General features: G+C 35.8%; 2 protein-coding genes across 4 annotated transcripts in view; one reads left to right on the top strand and one right to left on the bottom strand.

The window, feature by feature from the left end:
* Positions 1–6,266: 6,266 nt before the first annotated feature.
* On the top strand, positions 6,267–12,317 carry LOC113235756 (ovarian-specific serine/threonine-protein kinase Lok). The gene is made up of 9 exons (XM_026471643.1): positions 6,267–6,666; positions 7,984–8,113; positions 8,475–8,611; positions 8,737–8,864; positions 9,193–9,318; positions 9,510–9,713; positions 9,994–10,205; positions 10,757–10,958; positions 11,209–12,317. Exons 1-9 carry the CDS (start codon positions 6,480–6,482, stop codon positions 11,488–11,490), a joined length of 1,608 nt encoding a protein of 535 aa, XP_026327428.1. The 5' UTR covers positions 6,267–6,479; the 3' UTR covers positions 11,491–12,317.
* Positions 12,318–12,618: 301 nt separating this feature from the next.
* LOC113235586 (protein spinster) overlaps positions 12,619–23,397 on the bottom strand; it is a 45,358-nt gene continuing 34,579 nt past the window's right edge. The window contains exons 3-10 of one of the 3 annotated variants that reach the window (XM_026471340.1): positions 22,444–22,595; positions 20,811–21,011; positions 18,485–18,616; positions 17,740–18,001; positions 16,001–16,099; positions 15,674–15,863; positions 15,375–15,400; positions 12,619–13,950 (exon numbers count right to left, since the gene is read on the bottom strand). In XM_026471340.1, the coding sequence (XP_026327125.1) occupies positions 15,381–15,400; positions 15,674–15,863; positions 16,001–16,099; positions 17,740–18,001; positions 18,485–18,616; positions 20,811–21,011; positions 22,444–22,595 (1,056 nt within the window). In that variant the 3' untranslated portion in view covers positions 12,619–13,950; positions 15,375–15,380. Of the gene's footprint in view, positions 13,951–15,374; positions 15,401–15,673; positions 15,864–16,000; positions 16,100–16,841; positions 17,104–17,739; positions 18,002–18,484; positions 18,617–20,810; positions 21,012–22,443; positions 22,596–23,397 lie in introns of all 3 variants that reach the window. The other 2 variants (XM_026471339.1, XM_026471338.1) reach the window with 2 other exon arrangements.

The following is a 23,397-nucleotide window of genomic DNA, read 5'->3' on the forward strand; positions in this document are numbered from 1 at the left end:
TGTCTTCTTGGTTTGTTTTTTTATTCTTCTGATGTAAACTGATAACTCTAAAATTACATGTATCACCTAATTGTTAGCACTTTATATGGATTCTTTAAACTTTAATAACTTTTTAGAGTTGTACGTACAAAAATATTTGTTTATTTATTTATTATAAAATTCCACCTTGACCGCCGTCTGCGTATTCTTAAATACGATTAATTTACATTTAAAGAACAAAATAAATATTTAAATCAGATAATATTCTCAATCTATCTCACGATCGCTCCTTGTCAGCTCTTTTTCTATACTAACAAGAAAAAAAAAACAGTTTATCTCACTTTAGCTACCATTCTTCTCGTTTTACTCGTAAGAAATTATCATCATTACAAAAAAGGAGTTACATTATTATTTGTCGCTCTAATAATTCTCTTTCTTTTCGTGTGCATCTTAATTAAGCTACTTACAATCTGGCAACTGATTGTAGATATTTAAAAACATATATATTTTATGGTTATTTCGTACAAAAGTGTTTATATCACGGACCACATATTTATATCCTGTCTGTTATATCCAGAAAGGCACCTGCGAACACAAAAAGTCAAAATACTACTACGACAAGGCACTGTCTACTCACGAATATACTTTATTTACTATAATATATATTTAGCTATGAAGAAAATAATTTAAGCCTAAACGAATGTGATGGATGATCAAAATTCAACCCACTACATTTACAATCTAAAAAATAAAATTGTTTTCATGACTTTGATATTTTATGCGGTTTCATTGTTCCTTAGTTTATATTTATTACGTTGAAGAAATCAGTTCCTGTTCCTGTCTTGGCTTAAATTAGATAGATAGAATAAAGCCAAAACTCATAAAATGAAGCCTTAGTTTTTTTTTGCTGCTTACATAATGATACCTTACTATTCAATTTTATTCTAAATATGGAAAAATTGTTACTGTTTGATGCAAGAGTCTAAATTATACTCTGTAGATTTTTATTAGATCCCCAGTCACCGTTACATTATGCGTAATGCTGAAGCCGGTCAGTTACATAAATAATACACTATTTATTTGAGAGTCAGTTAGCTAAGGCTGCCTTTCGCCTGTGGACCTATGTACCCTTACAAAATTACTGTCATGATGTGGTTGCTCTACCCAGAGTTTATCTTCAAGGGCCCTGGAATAAACTTTAGAAAGCGAGTGCTCTATCAAAAGGTTTTACTTCTATAATTACTCGTAAGCTTCAAGCTCGTACCTAAGTATAAAGCGATACTTGACTTCTCAATTCTGAAACTGTGTCAATATATATTTCATTATTAGATACTTAATTCAAATTGTCATAATTATTTCGTATTTCGTTCTAAATTAAAAAATACTTACATTGAAAATATAAATGTCAACCAAAAAAGGATGTAAAATTGCAAATGTTTTATTTTAATCAAAACAGGTTTCCGATAGTTCTTTCGAAAGTGCGCTAAACAATTGTCGGTTTATATATAATTGTAAGTCAATAGTTTATAAAGTAGAATAACGTATCAGTTTCATACCATTGTTATTCTTTCTCTGTAAGAAGTTATTTAATCAATAAATAATAGTCTTTATTTACCAAAAACATATACATACCTACACTGTATTTGTATTAACATTTTTCATACTTACATATATTTTTAATACTCATTATTGTTAATGGGTTAACACAAAGCGATAAGCAGCTACATATAGAATTTAAAATAGTATTTTATTCCAAATCATTATGAGCATGAGTCGTTCGTGGATTTCCAGAAAAAAGATAAGCCGAGCAAACTTTTAATTGAATCAAAGCATGGAATGACATGTGACTTTGGTCCACTTTGATTAGTAGTATATTTTACGTAAGCCGTTTATAATGCGTCATTGCATCCTCCGCCTATTAATCGACACCTTGACAAACATGACGTGCTTTTTTTGACCTTGTATCACATATATCGTCTAACCGTAAAGTCAAATTGGTTATTAATGAACGCAATATTGACGAAACGTCTTGGAGTATTGCCTCCAAATCCTCCTTTCCTATGTTGTTTCGCTTTTGAATTTCGCTGTGGCTCCTTGTCGTGTTCCGAGTGACGAAATTATTTGTAACGTTGAGGATTGTCTAGTTAAAAACAACGTAAGAAAGGAGGATTTGGAGGCAAAACGCCAAGACGTTTCGTCAACATTGCATTCAAATAAACAGCCCAGACCGAATCTTTCACGAGGTAGATATTAATGGTTCAATTTGTCGAATGTGTCAAGATAATTACGTTATTTTTATAATTTTCGTTGTATAAACTTTTTTAGAAATAAGTGCGCATGCGACATCCATCTCGATGAAAATGTGACGATGAAGTCAATGATGGAGCAAGCACCCAAATATGATAGGTAGGTACTTATTATTCGCTCTCGCCTAAAAAAGGCCTGAGTTATAATATTCAGGGATGAATTCATATCCATAGCCGCACGCCATATTGTAGAAGCAAACAAATTCGAGTGAATTCACAATATGAGGGTAGAACCCCAGTCTCGTCCATTCGCCCGGTAATGGAAAAGAAAAAGCGGAATTAAATCATGTAATTGATCTCTCTTCATGATACATCCTGTAAAATACAAATAAACTGGCAACTTTATGGCGGCGTTTAAGGCTCTGCAGCCTCGCATTTATGTAGATACTAAAATCCAACTTTTCACACGTTTTCCAATATAATCGAAATGGCCAGTTGGCGAACGAGTTTGTGCTTGGCACAGCTATAGCAACTGTACCACTATAAAGTAACGTTGGAATCCTTTCCATGGCCAAGAGCGAAGCCAGGAAGCTTAGCGTCCTTGCTAAGCTTCCTGGCTTCACCCTTGCCCATGGATTCAATGTATCAGCTGAAATTCATACTGGAAATAGGACTATTCCAAGTAGCTGGAAACTGTCAATGTAGATACGTCCTGACAGGTAGGAGTCACTTCAAAGGGGTTGTGGACAGAGATGGGCGTTGAATGGACAAACTAGTCGAATCAACCGTTCAACCGTTCACGTCCAATCGATATTTCTACGGTCTACCGTTCTTCGGTTAACTAGTAGAATTCGTAGACGGCTAAACGGAGAGTCCATGCGTTAATCAACGCACAGCGCCACGAGACGACGCGCGAACTTAGTCGAATTATGCGTAGACTTACATTGACAAATTATTTTGAACTTTAATTCAGTATTGTAAGTTGATATTTCAAGACGTGCGATGAAGTAAGATAGGTCTGTTATGCTATTTATTATTGCAATAGTGCATTCAATGTAGAAAAAGGATGACGGTGTAATTAATTCGCTAGAGCGAGAGAGAGGCGTTGCGCCCGTTGTGACGCAATGCGCTTGAATCTATCGGAATTAAACTTGATTGTAGTGTGTTAACAGCGTCGATAGCCGCACTCATGAAAATACGGGGATGCTTGTTTCGTTTACCTATTTTTTTAAATATGGCTTGTTTGATTTAGTAGTACATGTGATACATTGCGCGCAAGGTTACGGTTTTTTACCTATTGACATTTGCAACTTCTAATAAGTTGTGTTAGGCTCATTATTATTTTAATTTATTGTATGACTAGTACATACTAGCATTAGTTGTATGTATGTATATACATAGTTCAACAAATCAGACAGATGTATATTATGCATTGTTTTTAAATGGAATGTAAACATTAGAGGTCGGAATAGTAAACTTTGTAAATAGGTAATGATGTCAGGACGTAGTGAATTGTGCCATCATTTTGAAAAAGACGCTAGCAGTGGAAAAGCGATTTGCAATGTATGTAAAGAAAAATTGGCCTATAAATCAACGACCGCAAATTTGAAAAGTTATTTGCGAAGAAAGCATGTGTCAATTTTTGCATCTCTGTCCCCGAGTGGGATACAGGTACCGCCCACACAGACCAGTTCAACCAACCAGCCTGACACAGCAGGTCCTCCGGATAGTAATTTACCAAACACGTTTATTTAATATTACTGGCCCTAGTGAGAATGCCAATGATGGTGCGAAACGGCAAAAATTAATGGACACCTTTATCAATAAAAAAATTAGTTTGGAACAAAAAACAAATTAATTTAGATTTGCTCGATCTGTGCTGCGACAGCTTTCACCCGTTTTCTATTGTTGATGAGAGAGCGTTCAAAAAATTTTGTTGTTGGATACCCGGATATCAGCTGCCTACCAGAAAGACATTGTCTAACTCTATCATACAAGAGGTCTACACTAAATTATCCGCCTCTATTCAAGTTCAGTTGCATGAAGAGGTGCAGACAATTTGTTTAACAGCAGATATGTTTACTTCTTTAAAAACAGAAAGTTACATCGCTCTCACTGGACATTATTTATCCCAAGATCTAAAATTAAAAACAGTGTTATTAGGGTGCTGTTTATTTCCGGGACAACACGGCCGAAAACATTGCAACCGAGATTCAGTCTTCGGTGGAGAGGTTATGGACTGCGGGACAAAGTTAATTATATGGTCACAGACAACGCTGCCAACATTGTGAAGGCAGTGAAAGAAGTATTGGGCTGGAAGCATTTTGGGTGCTACGCACACAGCCTTAATTTAATAGTAGAATGCCCTTCAAATTATTAAGTCCCAAATTGACGAAGTCAAAAAAAAGCTACAAAAGTATCTAGTGCAACATAGCAAGGAACCAAAAAGACTCATACAAGCTGTAGACACGCGATGGAATTCAACTTATTTTATGTTGAAGAGGTTTGTAGAGCTCGAAGAGGCCATTCGTTCGATTTTGGGATTTGTTGATCGAAATTTGCCAATAATCAATCCAGAAGATTGGCAACTATACACACAAATTTGCACGATTTTAAAGCCGTTTGCAGAGGCGACTTGCTCAATGAGCGGTGAAAAGTACATCACAGGAAGTTCCGTCATAATAATGACGCGTTGTCTTAAAGAAGCCTGTCAGAAACTAATTGACAGAACTGATTTATTAGCACACACTTCTAATACTGTTCTTCTGCTCAAGTCAGGTTTAGATGAGCGTTTTAGATTAATCGAACACAGTGGCACATTTGCTTTGACAACCTTCTTGGACCCGAGATTCAAAGTGAAAGGGTTTGCGGATAAAAGTGAGGCCATGAAGACTAAGGAAAGAGTCCGCAAACTTATGGCTGCCGTGTTAACTAAAGATAACAATACCGCAACGCGTACCGTTCTACTGACCACTACGCGGACCCAGATGATTTAAGTCCTTGGAACATTTTTGACAAGATGGTGGCATCAAGTAGGAAGTGGATCATTGTATGTATCAGTCTGACGAATTTATACCCAGGAAGGAACAGGCGGGAAATTTATCCTGCCCACTAGAATGGTGGAGAAAACCAATTCGTATATCCCAATCTAAAAAAAAATTATGTTACACATTGTAATATAGTAGCCACATCAATTCCATGTGAACGAATGTTTTCTGAAACAGGACTCATTATTAATGAAAGACGTACAAGGCTGAGTACCAGTAAAGTGGAGGAAATTATGTTTATAAATGTGAATTCACCAGAAGAAAGATTTAAATAAAAAACATATAAATATGTAACATAAACTCGTATTGATAATTACATATTATAAAAAACAAAATTAGAAAAAAAAAGAGATTTAGAATCATGTGGATAAAATCAGTTGATCTTTTAAATACGCCTGAATGTTCAGCCAGTCCTATGCCTGGGAAAGTATGAAGGGTAGATCAACATTAAATAATGCACAATTTATAACATTATTTTTTATTTCATATACAAATAGGTGTAAGTAAAAAATATGTTAAACATTGGAAATGAATTAATTTCCAAAAATACATAGTTTATATTCTCAAAAGCTACTTTAGTTTATTCAGTTAAACACGACTTATGAACGAAAATCAACTGAAGTTGAATGATCGACTAGTCGACAAATTTAAGTAGTTGATCGACTAGTTGATCGTCGACGATGGACGATTGCGTTTCGTTAACGGAAAACGCATCGACGCCCCATCTCTGGTTGTGGAGAATAATTACGCCAGCATTTTGGTAGCGTTATATCTGATATTGACGATGCGAAAGATCTGGTCGATCCGGGCCGGTCTGGTTCGATGGAAAAACGAAATCAAATGTGTTTAGATTTAAAAGAAACCGAAGACCATACGTGTAAAGGTTACATTCGTGAGCACTTGCCATAAACGGCCCATTCACTACCTGCATGCCAGCCCGCTGCGAAAACAGGAGACTGCTCACACCACAGACATATCTAGATATATATCTGTGGCTCAAATACTATCCGGACTGCAATGCAGGGTAATGAATGTCACACAATCTTAGAGGCAATATTTATTATTCAATACTGGCAACTCCATAAAGTTAAAATTTAAATGTCAGTGTTGTCGTCAATCTTTCCAGGCTAACCGGCGTTGTATTTAATTTGTTGTATGTTAGCCGTTCAGAACACTTTCATAACCAAGTTTTTCGCTGGTGTATACAATGGCGGAAGATCTCCCGGACACAGAGAATACTCAGACGCAAACGCAAAACTCCCAAGTGGAATGGAGCCAAAATAATTCTCCGTCTATCATACCCACTATTTGGGGAAGGCTGTATTCCACAAAAGTGTCTTTGATCGGCGGTGGCTGCTGGCGAAAGACTGACCGGGGCCGACCAGAGTATCATGGTAATATAAAAGTTACTAAGTTTTAGTGGCACTAGAGTTGCTGGTGAGAGAGTTATTTCACGGAAGTACTGCCACTTTACCTGTTTGTGCCGCCAAGCAGTAATGTGAGCTTTACTGCGTATTGGTTTTGAAAGGTATAATTGCAGGTGAAATTACAGGCACTTGTCAACTCGTGTTTCAGGGTCATGGGTGCAGAGTCAGTGCCCCTCAGATCTTTGTGATTTGAAGCTCTTAGTGGCACTGCAACAATTGCACCACTCGTTCGCCCCGTCACTTGGTATCATGAAAAAAATTAAAAAAGAAATTCTGCCCTCGTAACAAAAAAAGGCACAACTATGCGGACTTTATACAGCAGTTGTGCCATTTTTCATTCCGAGGGCAGAATTACTATTATCTGTTATGGGTAATTTTATGTCATTTTTAGTTTATTCTCTTCCATTGCACGCTCTGCCAGAAGTCTTCAGTAATTTAGGCCTGTAACCTATGTTATGTCACTGGTTTGTCTACTTTTAGCCTTCAGCTTGCTCTTTTGTCAAGTTGAGTAAGGACTATAAATGCCCAATTAATATACATTGTTTTAAAAAATATACTTAAAAATCAATACTAATTATCAGTACAATTTTTGATCTCATATCAGATGTACTATGATACTCCATCAACTAAATAGCTTATACTATGATATACTGGAAATTAATCTTTCTAGAAATGAGGATTTGCCATAAATGCTGAGCTTGGGATATGGCTTGGTCATATTTTTTACATAGTGCGGCAACTAATCCCCTGAATTTATCTTGCCCTCGCAAGAAAATAGTTATAGTAACTTAGTTCTTAGGTTTTTATGTATATATCACACATTGGTAATGAAATGGTTTCTTTGGATATACATTGTATATGTTTGTCTTTTTAAACAAACTGACATGTCAGGCCCTTTACAGGTCATGGTCACAGTGCTGTGTTTCAAAAATAAATATGTGTATGTAGTTCTGAAATATATATTTTTTTCAGAATGATACTAAATTTAGAACAATTTATTTTAAGTCTCAATTCTGGTTGATGAAACACTGCCTGCTGTTGTTCATTATTTATTTATGATTTTGACTGTGTGGGGTGCTAAAGTAAGAATGTAAAAATACCATTTGTTTCGGAAACAGCTTTTTTGCTGATTTGATGTAATATGCCTGAACAGAATAAAGGTGAACCAATGTTACTTTTCACATGCTATTAATTTAAACTTATGTCATTCTGGTAGTATGTGATGAACTCGGTGTATAGAAGCATCACATCATTATCAGGTTTTGTTTGTAATATTTTTTCCAGACTTGATTCAACCAGAATTCAGTTTAGGAAGGGCTTTAACTTGTTCATTTGTAATGAAGAAAGATATCATCAAGGAAGATATTATTAGGAATGTTAGCAAACAACATTTTGTTATGAGAAGAGATTTGACGTAAGTACCTTTACATTACTTTTTTCATACCAGGTGGTGCCATAGCATTCCAGCAAGTCATCTTATCTCATTATTAGCTTCTGTATTCAACTTTAAGAATTGTTCTCCACTATTTTTACCACTGATTTCACGCTTCCACTATAGGTTTCCAATATCATCAACTATAGGTCCAGTACTACAATGCCATAGTAATTAAATTCTGGACACGCTCAGAACAACTGGAACATAATTGCTTTAGAATTTCCAAAATCATTTCAACCAACAATGAACCTGAGACTCCAAACTCCGTATCTACTTTTTAGCGTTATGCACTTTACGTGTATGGTGGAGCAGAGTCATTTGGATAAATGTCCTTTTGCAGGGAGCCCTTGAGCCCAGCCATAATAACAGACCTATCCTACAATGGCACATTTATCAATGGAGAAAAAATCGGCAAAGGCAACAGCCGGGTCCTTGATGACAATGATGAAATTGCTGTCACTCACCCTGCAATGAAAAGTATTTTTTGTTTTCTTTCTTTTTTTGTTTTTCTTTTTTCATAATAAGGTATGTGAATTTTATTCAAATTTTCTTTAATATAAACTATTATTTTATAAATATTTAATAATGGTTTCTTATTTCAGTTTTCATATTCAAAGATTTGCTTAAAAATGAGCAAGACCAAGTGCCTAAGGAGATTTCAAGGAAATATTACATCTCTAGGACACTGGGACAAGGTGCTTGTGGAGTGGTGAAGCTTGTTTATAACAAGGTAACAATAGCTGTCATTGGCATTAATAATACAGTCAAGAGCACATCAAGCTTGACACTTAAGACTTAAATGCAACTCTATGCCGCTTACTATTGTTACTTACAAGTATTATGAGAATTCGTTAATGGCATTGGATTAGTCATATTTAAGTATACTATAATTGTATTATGTGTGAAACTTCCTAAAATGTATAAATAATTAAATTATTTCATATTCGAGTGTAATAAACCAAAATATATATTGCCACCGAAATTAGGTAGGGACACCTAACCTGAAAATTATGCCTATAATTTCGGATGAGATAATTACATCTATATTTGTCCCCCAGATAAAATGCACTAAACACGCAATGAAAATAATCAAGAAAAGTAGACTGACAAATGGGCAAGTAAACAATTTGAATGACCCTCAAAAAATTATGAACGAAGTCAATATTATGAAGAGTTTGAGACATGTAAGTATACTCTGTTGACAATGTCGACATAAAGATGATATAGGTACACTAGCTTTATAGATTTTTGTAAGTCTAATCTCAACATTTCAGACAAAAAATTTGGAATAATTGAGTTGTATAGATTTTTTTTTAAATATTCAGGTGTTAGATTAAGTTTAGAACTCTAATACCTTAATTTTCTGTTACCACAGCCATGCATAGTGGCAACTGAAGAAGTATATGACTCGCGCGAAGCAGTATTTTTAGTCCTCGAGCTGATGCAAGGCGGAGAGCTATTTGACCGTATTACCAAGCAGGGGAACTTGTCGGAGAGACTGACTCGGTTCTTATTCAGACAGATGGTGCTAGCCGTTAAATATTTACACTCTCAGGGTATCACACACAGAGACCTTAAAGTAAGTATGCTCGACGCTTTACAAATCAGCCTGTAATTATTTTCGTGGTTAGTTATATGACTATATATATATATATGTATATATAAAAGACAGCCCAATTTTACCTTATCCTTTTTAAGGCTGCTATAATTTTTTCATTGACATAAATCTAAAATTTCGTACACAGCTTATAAAACTATATTTTTCATATCCAATATTCATGTTTATAGTGGAAAAAAATCAACGCCTATGATATTATTGTATGCTATTATTATAAAAACGTATAATCCTGTTTATTCAGCCTGAGAATGTGCTACTGGAGGGTAAAGAAGATGAGACGATAGTAAAGATTACAGATTTCGGTCTGAGCAAGTTTGTAGGCGAACACACCTTCATGAAAACTATGTGTGGCACGCCACTATATCTCGCACCTGAAGTACTTAGAGCTAATGGACAACGATCCTATGGACCTGAAGTGGACGTTTGGAGTTTGGGAGTTATATTCTTTGTCTGGTAAGTTTTTTTTTTATATAATATCAAGTGACGGGACAAACAAATTGTGCACCTGATGGTATGCTACACGCCTGTCTAAAGTTGACAAGTCCCATGTGCCTGTAATTTCACCATCACCCGTAGTGCTGACATTACTGCTTGGCGGCAGACATAAGTAAAGTGGCAGTACTTCCCTGGACAAACTCTTTCACAAGGAGCTCAACTGATACCACACTAATCCAATCCCAACATTCTAGTCAATGTGGACTCATAAGATATCTGCAAAGGTTGCAGCCAGATTCTTGAAATTGGCTCAACAACCCAACAGGTGACATCACCACCAACATGAAAAAAGTTTTATTTGCGCCTTTGGATACTCGGATGTAGATTTCTACCATTTCAAGTAACACTACAAAGAAAAACCCTGGTTTTAAACTACTCCCTCTAAATTCCAATTTAAATTAAACAGAGAATTTCAAAGATACAATTTCACTTTAAAAATCAGCTGGCTTTCTATGCTTTCATAATTTGTGTTTTGTTTCATTTTTCTATGAAATATATTTTGTTTTCAGCCTTGTAGGGTACTTACCCTTTTCAACAGACTACAAGGATGCGTCTTTACGTGATCAGATCTTAAGCGGGCGATACAGGTTCTCCCAAGCGCATTGGCGCAATGTCAGCCTACACGGCAAAATTCTTATGAAAAGAATGCTCACGGTCAATGTGGTAAGGCGGATCACACTTGATGAAATACTTGATCATCCTTGGATGCAGGTAAGAGTTAAGTGGCTCAGAGCTGTGGGTACAGAATACAGAAAGGTTCTGAGATCGATCCCCCAATAAATTTATTTAGAACCAGTTAAGTTCAAATCTCAATTTAGTTGTATTTTATGTGTTCATTATGTCGGATCAAATTTCGTTTATCGTTTTTATTTCTTTTAATTATTGCTATTGAGACTATCTAGAAATCTTACAGTTTTAAAAAGGGACGCTATGCAGCAATGTTAATGTAAACTTATTTCAGGATGCAGAAGTAATTGAAAGGGTTGAGCATTTACTAATGCATAGCTATCAAACGCGACCGTTCGAGCAACTCACATTGAACTCTGAAGAGAATAATAATTCTGATGACGTCACAGTAATTAATAACGTGGCAAAGGCGAAACGCGCTCTGAGCAGTAGCTACAGCTCCTGTGAACCAATACCGAAGAAGCTTAGATATGCTCTGTACCCCGAAATAGAGAGTGATGAAAAGGAGGATACAAGCTCGGCTACTAGTATGACATATTCTCAAGACAGTACCTGATTAGATTTATTACTTACGCTTACCTGAACTACTATAGATATAAGACAAATACGAAGTAGCAGCTGACAGAATCTTTACCAGAATTTCAATGGGTGATTTTAGCAACATTTTACCTTTTAAAAACTCAATTGACCTTCAATGCAAACTTGCATCAGCAGTTTTTATTATTATTTAGTTTTAAGGGTTTTGCTATCCAAGCCTTAACATTCTGCTAAATATTTGTTTATTTTAGCTGGATAATTAGCCGCTTTGCGAATATCATGTCTCGTTTCTCATAGAGTGACAAGAAGTATACAGTACGCATATACGTATTTTTATCTACCTCTAATGGCTGTAGCTAAACAATTGTGAACCAAATTGTTAGCGTAAAATAGTTACTATGATAATTCATTCCAAATGCTGGGTCCAAAAATGACATATCTGTAGACCCTAGTTGCGATTAATCTCAGTTATTAACTCGTACTTAACAAATAATGTGCCATAAATATTGAGCATTTTAGTTTGTACTAATTTTTAATTATTACAATTTATTTCAATGATTCTTTATGGTTTTTTATTACTGTTTGAATTATAAAAATATAACGTTGATTATTTGTAATTGATAGTTTTGATTTGTTGATTGTGTTAGTTAATGTAAGGTTTAAAAAATTCGAACAGGAGTTAAAAATGACGAACACCTGGCACTGCAAACATTATGATCTTGATTTGTGATTTGAAGTTGTCAAGTAGCAGGGTGATATTTTTATTATATGTTTTTGTATAACTTTAGGTGATTGAATGACTGTTACACCTACCATTTTAAGTGTTTTGTGTTGGTACAAAAAAATATTGTAAGATTAATCATAATGATATTGAATGATTCCGCCTTTTTACCTCCGATTTAATTAACATCATGTTACTTTCGGCGATGACTTTAAACGTGTCATTTGTTTGCAAATAAAAATTATCTTAAAAAAAAGTCAAATAAAACAGCAATTATAAAAAATAAATTACTATTATTTTTCAATTCCATACAAATGGTATTTACACAAAACCCATGTTTACAGAAAATAAATCTAAACAAATATTAAATTAATTCAGTCTTTTCGATATTCCTACAGTTTAACCCTAGACAGCTATCTATATGAAACGATCAGTGGCGTCGGCAACGCCTACCCGAAAAAGGTAAACTGCACAAATATACACAACATCATTTATACAGGACAATACAAAGAATTTACATTTTCGAAACAAACCCAGAAATTACTTATTTATTGAAATAGAAATAAAGTTGGGATTGAAAATTACTTTTGGAATTAAGTTTTGAAGCCATCTATTATTGTAATTTATGTTACTCATAGCCAGTAATTACAAGAGAATTTAGGTACGTCTTAATTTGTTAGGTAACAACATGAATCTTAATGCTTATAATTCAATCGATCTCATACATACGACCATTGATGCTATATCGAAGATCGACTTGGTTTATAGTCGATTATTTTATTAGCTGGAGTAAAATGTCAATTTCTTGTGTTATCAGATCTTGATTAATAGAAATATGAGTTCTGGCTTCTTAACTCGCTAGTAGGTCCCCAATAAAATATCTATTTAATTAAAGGTACACACGCCAGCACATCAAGCTACACATTAACGTATCTTGTTACGTTGCCCTGGAGGCGATTTTAGCACAAAAATGTGTAGTCTGATGTGCCGTTGTCCGTACATAGATTTTAAGGTTTATTAGTCATCTTCAACTTGTGGTGTGCAGAAAGGAGCTTCCCACGTACCATTCCTTGTGCACCCTGTGCAACGATTGGCGACTACCTTACGTCGATCGGCAAATCCTTTTACCACGATGGCATGCATTATAGTGTACGCCATCAATACGATATTCAACTTCATAATATTGGAACGTTGCGAGAATGAGAACCTCCTTTTGTGCCAATGACAAGCAATAATAAAAGACAAAATACTAGAACAAGATAAGAACAAGTTACACAAAAAAAATCAAGCATGTGCAAGAAAAATGTAAAGTTTGTTTTTCCATATATACTCTACAGGTAAATTAGAAAGACAAAATTGACGAGATGAGATGGTCAACGATGATACTGGAATACTTCTTGCTAATTGGTTCAGTCATTTTTGTGACATCTAAACATCACTATGGACAATAGACACGACAATTCATTTTACAGTGACATTAAACAAGCAACAAAATCATACGATTTCTACTTCTTCTACTATACACCCTATTTACAGGTAGTATTAACTACATTGTCCCCTGCCATTGGAACTGTTTCATGGCAACAGTCATGTAATTATTCCTAATTTGTTCTTAGTGGACTGCATCAGTCTTTCTCAGCAGCTCTCACAGATCAAATCCGCTAAAATAAAGATCTATGGAGTTTATTTCGTAGCACTATGCTCCAGACACGTCTTCAGCGGAGCTGTGTGTAGGTTCCGCAACTTGAGCCTCGGCTTCTGCAAAGACAATACAATATTACTTAATATAAATGGTAAAATCACAGCGATCCGGAAGTGTTCGGTGTCAACCAGATCATGGGATAAAGTTGGTATTTTTAATAGGTCCTAGTAGTGAAGGGGTACGGACACGATAGTTTTTTTTTATCTCGTATAGAGATATAAAATTCCATATTATTATACACCCCAACGTCTACGTTGCATGTTAGGTGGTTGGAAATATTAAGGTGGAAATAAGAGTTGCGACTACAGCCTATGAAACGGTACTCATAAGGCCCGACACCCACTGACGGGACAGCACGGGAGATTTTTAGGTGAGAAATAGAAATATACCTTAATATTATGAAAATATAGTTGAAATTTCAATGATAATGGTCGTAGCTACGAAAACAAAGCTGCGGCAAGCTTAGGGATACCGAGTCAGCAGTCTCCGGAATACCTCTGCAGCCTTCGGTATGCTTCGGCAGGTTATTACGTGTAATGTTATGACCATGGAGCGAATATCGAAATCGATATCCAGTCGTTTTGTTACCAAACCTTGTAAGTCATAGACTTTCTGCAGAGGTTGTCATTTTGCGATCTATCATTTTTAGATATAGTCATTATGATACCGACCCCAATAACTCAAGACCGGCAGGTATCGCGATACAAGACAGCGTAGCCAGGCATTTAGTACCTATTGGTACTCGAGATGTCGTGTCGAGTGCCAAAATAGCCAATGATATTATACTTGTAAACAAAATGGCTATTTATAATTTATATTACACTGACAAGCTGCAATTTATCAAAGCTACCTCTATTCTAGTGACAACAAACAAATTAACTAGATGGCGCTTATGGCACAGACTTGTGGATAGTGCTGGCTATTCTTTTATTGTGTTTAGGATTAGCGCCATCTACCCATATTAGGAAGTGTTAATTTATAAAATAGTTTGTAAGACAGAAAAAACTGACTCTTATAGTTCATATTAAAGAGGAATTAATTGATAATATAAACTACTTCCAGGCTATTGATCAGCGCTATCTAGATATAGGACGGAATTTTGACCTTTTGTCAAGAGTTACGATCTCTTGTATGGAGATTAAGAGTCCTTTTGAGTCATTGATCCATACGACTGATCTGAGTAGAGGCTAGACGCGAGCGCAATGTTGCGACGGTATGCTTCGGCATGCCTAAGGATACCGCTGCATATTTGCCAACAGTGTGCGCTCACAAGTAGGGATGACGAAGGATCCCTTGCCATACTGTCCCGCCAATGGGCGCCGCCTACCTAACTCTCCTTGCGGTGATACTACTCACACGGGCTATAATCGTGACTCTTCAAGCGAAGTTTTCACAGTTAGTATAAAATAACAACAACGGATACATTTTAGATTTGAGCCATGCCCGTGCACAATAAGCGATAATGAGCTAGGCGACTCACCTAGAGCTAAACTACTTTTGCAGTAACTGAAACAATGTGAAAGGAACGTGCAATAACAACTACAGTTTAAATAGTCACAAAATAGTAGGTACATATAAAACGGTACGAAAAGTATTATCAGAAACGATTAAAAGGAGCCATTATAAACACACATGGTAAGTTAACATTAAATTATATATTATAACATTAAATTATGTTCTCTCTTTATCTAACCCGTATACAAGGCAACAAGAAAGAAAAATGTTTGTTATAAATGGCGCGAACAAAGTACATAAAATAACAAAAGAAGGTGAATGTACCTGCGATAGCTCGATCGACCTTGAGTTTATCTCTAACTATGTAGACAGCGGACAGGAAGAAGAATACCGCGCCGATAATTTCCACGAAGCAAGTGACAAAGAGCGCATACTGAAGCGAGCGGAACTGAACGCTTGCTGTAGGTTGTTCGTTGTGGTTGGTTGACAATGCTTTTTTCAAGGCTTCAGATATCTGAAAAGAATAGGTTTAGTTTTTATTTCACGATTCTACTTGGAATCCACACGGTACAATAGAGTGTATATAGGTAGATTAAGCAAAAAATACTAGCGACTTATTTCTCTAATTAAGTTATTGCTTCCAAAACATACCACACCAATTAAATAAGGACTTCCAGCATCCCCGAACATGTGAGATAGTAAAATCTGGAACGCTTCTGCCGTCGATCTTCTCGGTGGAATCACCACGTACTGCATAACGAAACAGAGGTTATAATCGGAATTTTGAATTTGGCGCCTTTATTTACATACGCCATCTATATTTCTACCTATGCAATTCTACAAATCTTAGCAACCCCTCATATAAAGCTAACTACGTTATACATGCAAACGCCAATAGATGTCGCTTTATTAAAAGACAATGAAATCAGTCCACCTTGCCCAGTGTTACAATAAAATATTCCAATGAGAATGACTAATTTAAGTGACGTTTCTGTACATCACTTTTCTATTTTTACGACTGCAGGATTTTTATTTTGATCGAGATGCTCACTTCTTCTCAAAAATGAATTTTTATCAAAAACGTGAACGTAAAAACCCTGCTTTCGAATTTATATTCAATTTCACAACTAGGCAGCAAGTGAACCGATGTGCTATGCTAATGTGAGATCTGATTCAAATGTACATGTAATTAAAGCACAATTATAAGCTGATTTATGAAAAATACATACTTCTAAGTCAATTATAATAACCTAACCAAAACCAATCATGCATTTTTACCAAAGTTACTAGGCAAGGTCACTGTAACATCCGTTTTAACATCGTACGTTGCCAAGCAAACTTTGTTGATTTACTTCAAAATAATCATAAGAAGCTACAAAAAATCAATATAAAAATCTTCCTGGCTATCACTTCGAACCGCCATTGACATTGAACCAGAACAAAAAAAATCAAGGTCAAGTGCGAGCCGGAAGCGAGTCAAGGTGTCTCTTACCAGCGACATATCGGCCACTAGTGCCCAGTTGAGATTCAAAGCGAGCTCGGCAACGAATATGAAGGTGAATGTGACGTAGGAATTGTATTCTGCGAGCAGCATGGCCAGGCACATGGCGGGCGCGGACACAAGTAGCCCGGTGCCGCAGATGATTGGATGCGCACGCGGGAACCGCTTGATGAGCTTCGTGCCCAGTATCGCGCCCAGCGGAACGCCAACCAGCCCCGATATCATTGTGATCACGCCGAAGACAAGCGACACCCTTAGTGTAATATCATCACGTCAACTACATGCATTTCATTCGGCACATTACGCATAGGTATTGTAATGTTCTAAATAGTGTTTCAATCAAATAAATGTATGGCTTTAGTCATTAAAATTGTACAGTGGCTTGACGAATTGCACCTTCCATATTTTTATATATTACTAGTGTTGATAAAATATTTGTAGCATCGTCGCATTTGAGGAAAGCCATACTCAACGTTTAGAGAATTTACATTGAAAGGGTACTCGTAAGTTCTTTTGTTTGTTATTATTTATTCTGTTGAATTATAATTACGACATCACAAATGTAAAATCTCCAAAAACAAGACTTTTTTAATAAACATGCTTTGCTTTGCAATGGGATGCAATGACAAAAATGTTAGTTGCTGTGTAACGAATTATGGAAGCTGTGATGTCTGCAAATATTATTATAATTTAAAAGCATCATATTATACATCAGCACGATTCATGAACGATGAAAGAAAAGCATCGAGTTCGTCGTATCTCATTGGAATATTTTGTAAAATAATCTGAACCAGTTGGACGATTTCTGCTTTAGTTGCTTGCATTTCGAAAACGACACAAGTGAGTCGCAACCGAGAACGCAAGTAGGATAAAGACAGAAAACGCTCACCAGTATAATGTCGGCGACAATCGACCACGTTAAGTTGACGGTGAGCATGCCCAAGAATATGAGGACGTAGGTGAGGACCACGTGGACGTTGATGGCAGAGAGGGCGAAGAAGACGAGGGGGGCGGAGGCGAGCAGCGCGAAGCCGCAGATGAGGGGGTCGGCGTCAGGCACGCGCGCGCGCAGTCGCTGCGCCAGGGCCGACCCCAGCGGCACGCCGAGCGCGCCGGCGAACATGCCCACCAGGCCGAACTTGTACGACACGCTGTATCACCAGCCAACATTACATAATACAATACACCGGTAGCACCAGTGTGAAGTATATAATTATGTACTTCATTTGGTTCGACTTGTTTAAGAACTTTCACTGTACGTAAGTTGCCACAAGCCTAAAGTAGCATTAGGCGACTTTAAAGCAGTTATATTATACGTATTACAAAATATATGCATGTAAACACAGCAGCCAAGTACATCAATTGTACTGTTACTATCACGTTTTGTTAAAATTTTTGTGGCTTTCCTCTCACGCTTCCCTTTTAAAGTAACTGTGACGAAGTCTCAACAAATAGGGGGTATTTTCAGTTGCATTAGAGATTTAGTAAATCGGCATATTCATTTGTATATTCTGGATTTACGAGAGGAATTAATCTTTACCTACCTCCTTATTTTGTGAAATTAATGTGTTAGTATTCATGGACGGGCTTTATTTAGGCACTACTATCATACGGAGTCTAGTTTTGATACTGACCTTCCGATAGTAATATTCGAGTTTGGCCCTAATGTAAGGCCGAGGTAGATGAACTGAGGTCCCCACCACGCTAGAGCTCCAGTCACAAAGGCCACACACGTAAACGCAAGAGTTGACAGCATGAACGATGGACTGAAATTATATAATTAATATCAAGAATCATCCAAAACATATATAACAATTTAACAAATATTATAACTTCCCATCGTTACATAAATACACACATCAAAAACGTCTAGGGAACAAGTAATTCGTTTTTAATTTGATTATGATTACCCTATTAAAATTAAATAAAAATATCTATAGAAATTTATTAAATTATTTATTTATTAAATAATGCAACTGACTTAAAAACCAATGGTGTTAAAAAAATTAATTAAAAAGATCTGATTTTCCGTAATTGGCAAAAACGTGCTTGATCCCTAGACAGTTTTCATGAGTACAGTCAAGAGCACGTCAAGCTCGACACTTTGTACTTTGGACCGTTCCTATCGTAAGCGGCATAGAGTTGGATTTAAATCATAAGTGGTCAAGCTTGACCCTGTACAAATCTATAAACGCAATTGTATTAAATTCCATTTATGAGCTACGAGGTACATACATATGTATGTAGTATTTGTGTAATTTATTGTCACCGTTTTATGCAGTTAGGGCCACAAATATCACAAAATAAATAATTGTTTATTCACGTATTCAATCAAAGTAAGTTAACAACTTATTGAGAACAAAAATAAAGTAATTATTTATAGGATAATTTCTCCGAGATTATAATAAAAATATATGAGATCGAAGTTTATCATAAAATGCATAGCAAAACATTAGGTATTTATTAAAGTAAATATTTGTAATATACATTATCTTCATATTGTTATTAATTATTGAGATAATGACGACGAATGCCTGTCTGTTGAGATTATTAAAAATAGCATTGGTATCTTGGATTTACGTACTTAATCATAAATTGTTTAGTCTATTTAAAAGAAGCTTAATATTTATTTAGAACACTAATATTTTTGTCAGCTGCCTGGGGTCGCTCCTTCTGCAACCACCTGTTCGAAGGCAATATTTCAGGCGCTACCTCCTTTCAAATGTGAATGTTTCCTGTGGCAGTTTAAGAAGTCGCAAGCTTTAGAGTGGAAGTTTCTGCTTGTGTTTCAGTGTTTTTTGTGGGTTATGCAATATTTAACTTCATTAATATTTCATGGCTATCGTTATTTCAATGATTATTTGTGTTAGTTTAGTTCGTGGTTAAATATGTAAAGCCCCTGAAATGTACATGGAAGATTCATGTATCGCACTGCTTATTACAATAGTGTTGTAACTCAATATACGTGAAAATCAAGGTTATACTGGTGTTGAGCACAAAATTTGATTCTCTACAGGTGAATAAAACCGTCGTTAGAATATTGTAAAAAACAATAAAAAAAATGTCTACTAAGTCAAAATGAGACTTTTGTGAGCTGGTTCTGGACAAAACAGTCCTGACCCAAAAATATGCAATTATTGTTTCAATTTAATTTTTAAATATAGTTTTTTTAATTGTTTAGATGTCTGTAATAAACTTCAACATGTACATAAATTTTAATAATCTTTCACCGGAAGTGAGCAATTAGTTTTTTATCGATTCTGAAAAAATACAGTCTCTGAGTTAATTAATACCCTATTGTGTTGACAATGCGATATGTATAGTAATCCTACATGACTAATATATAATTGTGAAAAAAAATCGTAAATGAAAATAGCATCCAAATATATAATAATTACATACTTTAGTATCATTTAAAGTAATATTGGTAAGTAATATGGGCTATTATATATATTATATACTTTAGTAGAATACCAGCGAGGGATATATGTGGATAGTTAAATAATGCACACACTCAACATAGCCCCGCACTAGGGAAACCCTGTGTCGCGGGTGCCATGGACACACACATAGACAACCACAAATTACACCCAAACTCACGAGAGATATAATTGTAGGCCATACAACTATTTCTCTCGGCCCGGGAATCGAACCTGGGACCTCTGCGTGGCAGTCCGGCATTGCCTGGTACTGTGTCATAGAAACCCTTTTGGAAAGCTATATTAACTTAATATATTTTTGTCTATTATTATATTACTTCCTATAATTGTTTGTTGTTCATGTGGTTTTGCTAGACATATAAAGCCAATTTTTTTGTTAAAAGCAACCAGACCACCTCGACGAAAATTACCTATTATAGAGTTGAATTTAGATCTTGAGAGTAAAGGCGCACCGCATACTGTTTACAAGTTTTGTGATCGGTGAAAGTAAATGCGTGTTTGAAAGAAAACTCATACTCACGTTCGAACAAGCGATTCCAAGTCTTGACGATAGGATGTCGGTTTCATATGGCTCTCTTCCGCGGCGCCGCGCGGTGGGTCTTCCATCAAGAATAAAATCAGTGCCACGGCAACCGCGCCTAATACTGGCGTCACACGAAGTGCCCAACGCCAGTCGTTAGCTGCTGCGTTAGCCAACGCGCCCACTATATATCCCAGACCACTGTAATTGGACACATTAACATTATAAGCTTGGCTCAATTCTCTTACTCGTTTATCTGGCAAAAAGGTGTTTACAAAATTGAATTACACAAATGCGAGACCACTCAATGATCATGATGAGGTCTCGGACCGTCAAGAGCATTTATTAAGCCTGATAATTTGGATTTTGAATTGTTCATATCGAAAGCGGTGTAGAATTAAATTTAAAACTTTACGTGCTCTGACTCTATACAAACAAGGACTGTAGTAAAATAAACGTTTCTTTTCTATATTTATTTAACCCTCTATGTTTCTGAGGTCTGTACTAATTTCAGGCAACAAGTTTATGTGGCGTGCCTGAAATAATTTGAACATTCCATGTAATACTTTTGATCTGGATCTTTTCAAGTGATTTCAGCAAGGAGAGCACTGAGTGAGCACTTCTTTGACTCATAGTCAGGCTTGCAACAGCTGCGTACTTTTTATATTTTATGTAATTAGTTCTTAAATTGTGCACATAGGTTCCTTTTTGTATTTCCCTGCTCTCGGGTTGTTATTATTATTATTTTTTTCTAACTGTTGATCTTTCTTTTAGATAAAAAAAATATTTTACATAAAAGCCATCACTTTGTTTCAATTGGAAACCGTAATAGCAGATAATCAAGGTTTTTATTTGACACCAAAAATCGCTCTTCGTAATCGCAGAAAGTCTAATCGTGTTGATAGTGGGGTTAATTGACAACACGTCGTAAACGCACAAGTCAAGGATCTGCGAGGCGTATGGGCTATATGAGTTAATACGAGTTAAGTCGTAAACTGTCTGAGATGGCATTTTAAACCACGAAATTCCAACAGTAAACACATTTTTTACTATTGTCAAGTAATCTATTATCTGCAAAATTACATGCGCTTCAAGCACACAAGAGTCAAATTGCTATAGCATTCTTTAAATAATATTTGATATAAAAAAAACCAAGGTCTCGGAATTACTCTCCATTTATTTAGCTTTACATCCTCTTTTTTGCAATCCAATTATAATAGCACTTCACCTTTGAAACAACCTTTTGTACCTACTTATTGTTTATTTACTTTTGACAATTGAACCGTAAGCGTGAAGTGTAAATCAGCTAAGTCAATCAATCAAGAACTTATACCAAGCTAGAGTTAAAATGACCTCTAAGAATAAGTAACCATGTTGAAAGCACAATCGATTAAACAAGCGATAGGGAATGCATGCAATGCAATACCAATCACTTTACTTATCAGTTTTATCTTTGATAAGAAGAAAGGTGTGCTATAAATTTATAGAAAACAGTTTTTTTAAACCATTTTTAGATATAGAATTCTTATACCATATGCCAGGTATTCAAACGTAACTGTACCATGAAGAAGGAAAAGGATTTTGGCCTCTGTTATACAGCTTTACCAGGTGTATTTAGTGAAAATATTCGTACCTGCCGACGGGTATAGCGAAGTAGAACAACGCGAGCATCTTAGATCGGACATTGCCAACGAACAAATCGCTGATGATGGTGGGTGCGATGGTGGAATAAGATGCCTCGCCTATACCAACAAGCCCTCGGAAAAATGCGAACCATCCGAAGCTCTGAAAAAAGAGATCAGTTAAACCTTGCTACTTTCACCGAAGGATTTATTAATACGCAGGTATTGCCTGCATTTAAGAACATGTTTTGGAAGTTCTTTTTTGGTTAAACGGAGACACGTGATTCTACAGATATCTAAAAATGGAGTTTCACAAGTTGACATTGTTACGACTGCGTCCCTGCCTATCCGCTTAATTCATCAACACAATTTAAAAAGTCATTGTTTGCCTAGCTAGATGTGTGATTATATGTATATGAGACTATAATTAACACATGACGAAGTCGGAGTCACAAAATCTTCATTTCATAGGTAAGCAAATTACACTTGAAATCCTTGATTAAACTTTTTTCGTAATTTTCGTTTAACGTAATTCGTAAGGCAGATCCCCCTGAGAAGAAAGAGCACAAAGGCTAGGGGTTACTTTTGTAAATAAACATTTGTACACATTAATCCTTTACAACATTCATTTAAAAAAACGGGTCACTACCACGGATTTTTGTCTTCCAAGTACGCAAAAACTGTACCTTAGAATGAAGTTTTTGTTCCACTATGTTTTGCACCTCATGAATGTCAAAATTTGAACATCAAAATCAAAAATCAAAAAGTGTTTATTCAAAATACAGTCGACATAAACTACAAACTGAGGTTGGGACCAACCTATTAAGAAATTAAATACTTGTGTCAGGTGGTCCCGCTCTTCCTTAACGCAGATATACTTTTTATAAAACTCAATTGAAACAAAGACAAAAAATTAAATTTAAAGTAACAAGAATAGTTAAAATCTAGGCATGACTAAAATGAGT

This window comes from Hyposmocoma kahamanoa, unplaced genomic scaffold (assembly GCF_003589595.1).
Source record: "Hyposmocoma kahamanoa isolate Upper Pololo Valley unplaced genomic scaffold, ASM358959v1 88, whole genome shotgun sequence".
NCBI classification, from domain to species: domain Eukaryota; kingdom Metazoa; phylum Arthropoda; class Insecta; order Lepidoptera; family Cosmopterigidae; genus Hyposmocoma; species Hyposmocoma kahamanoa.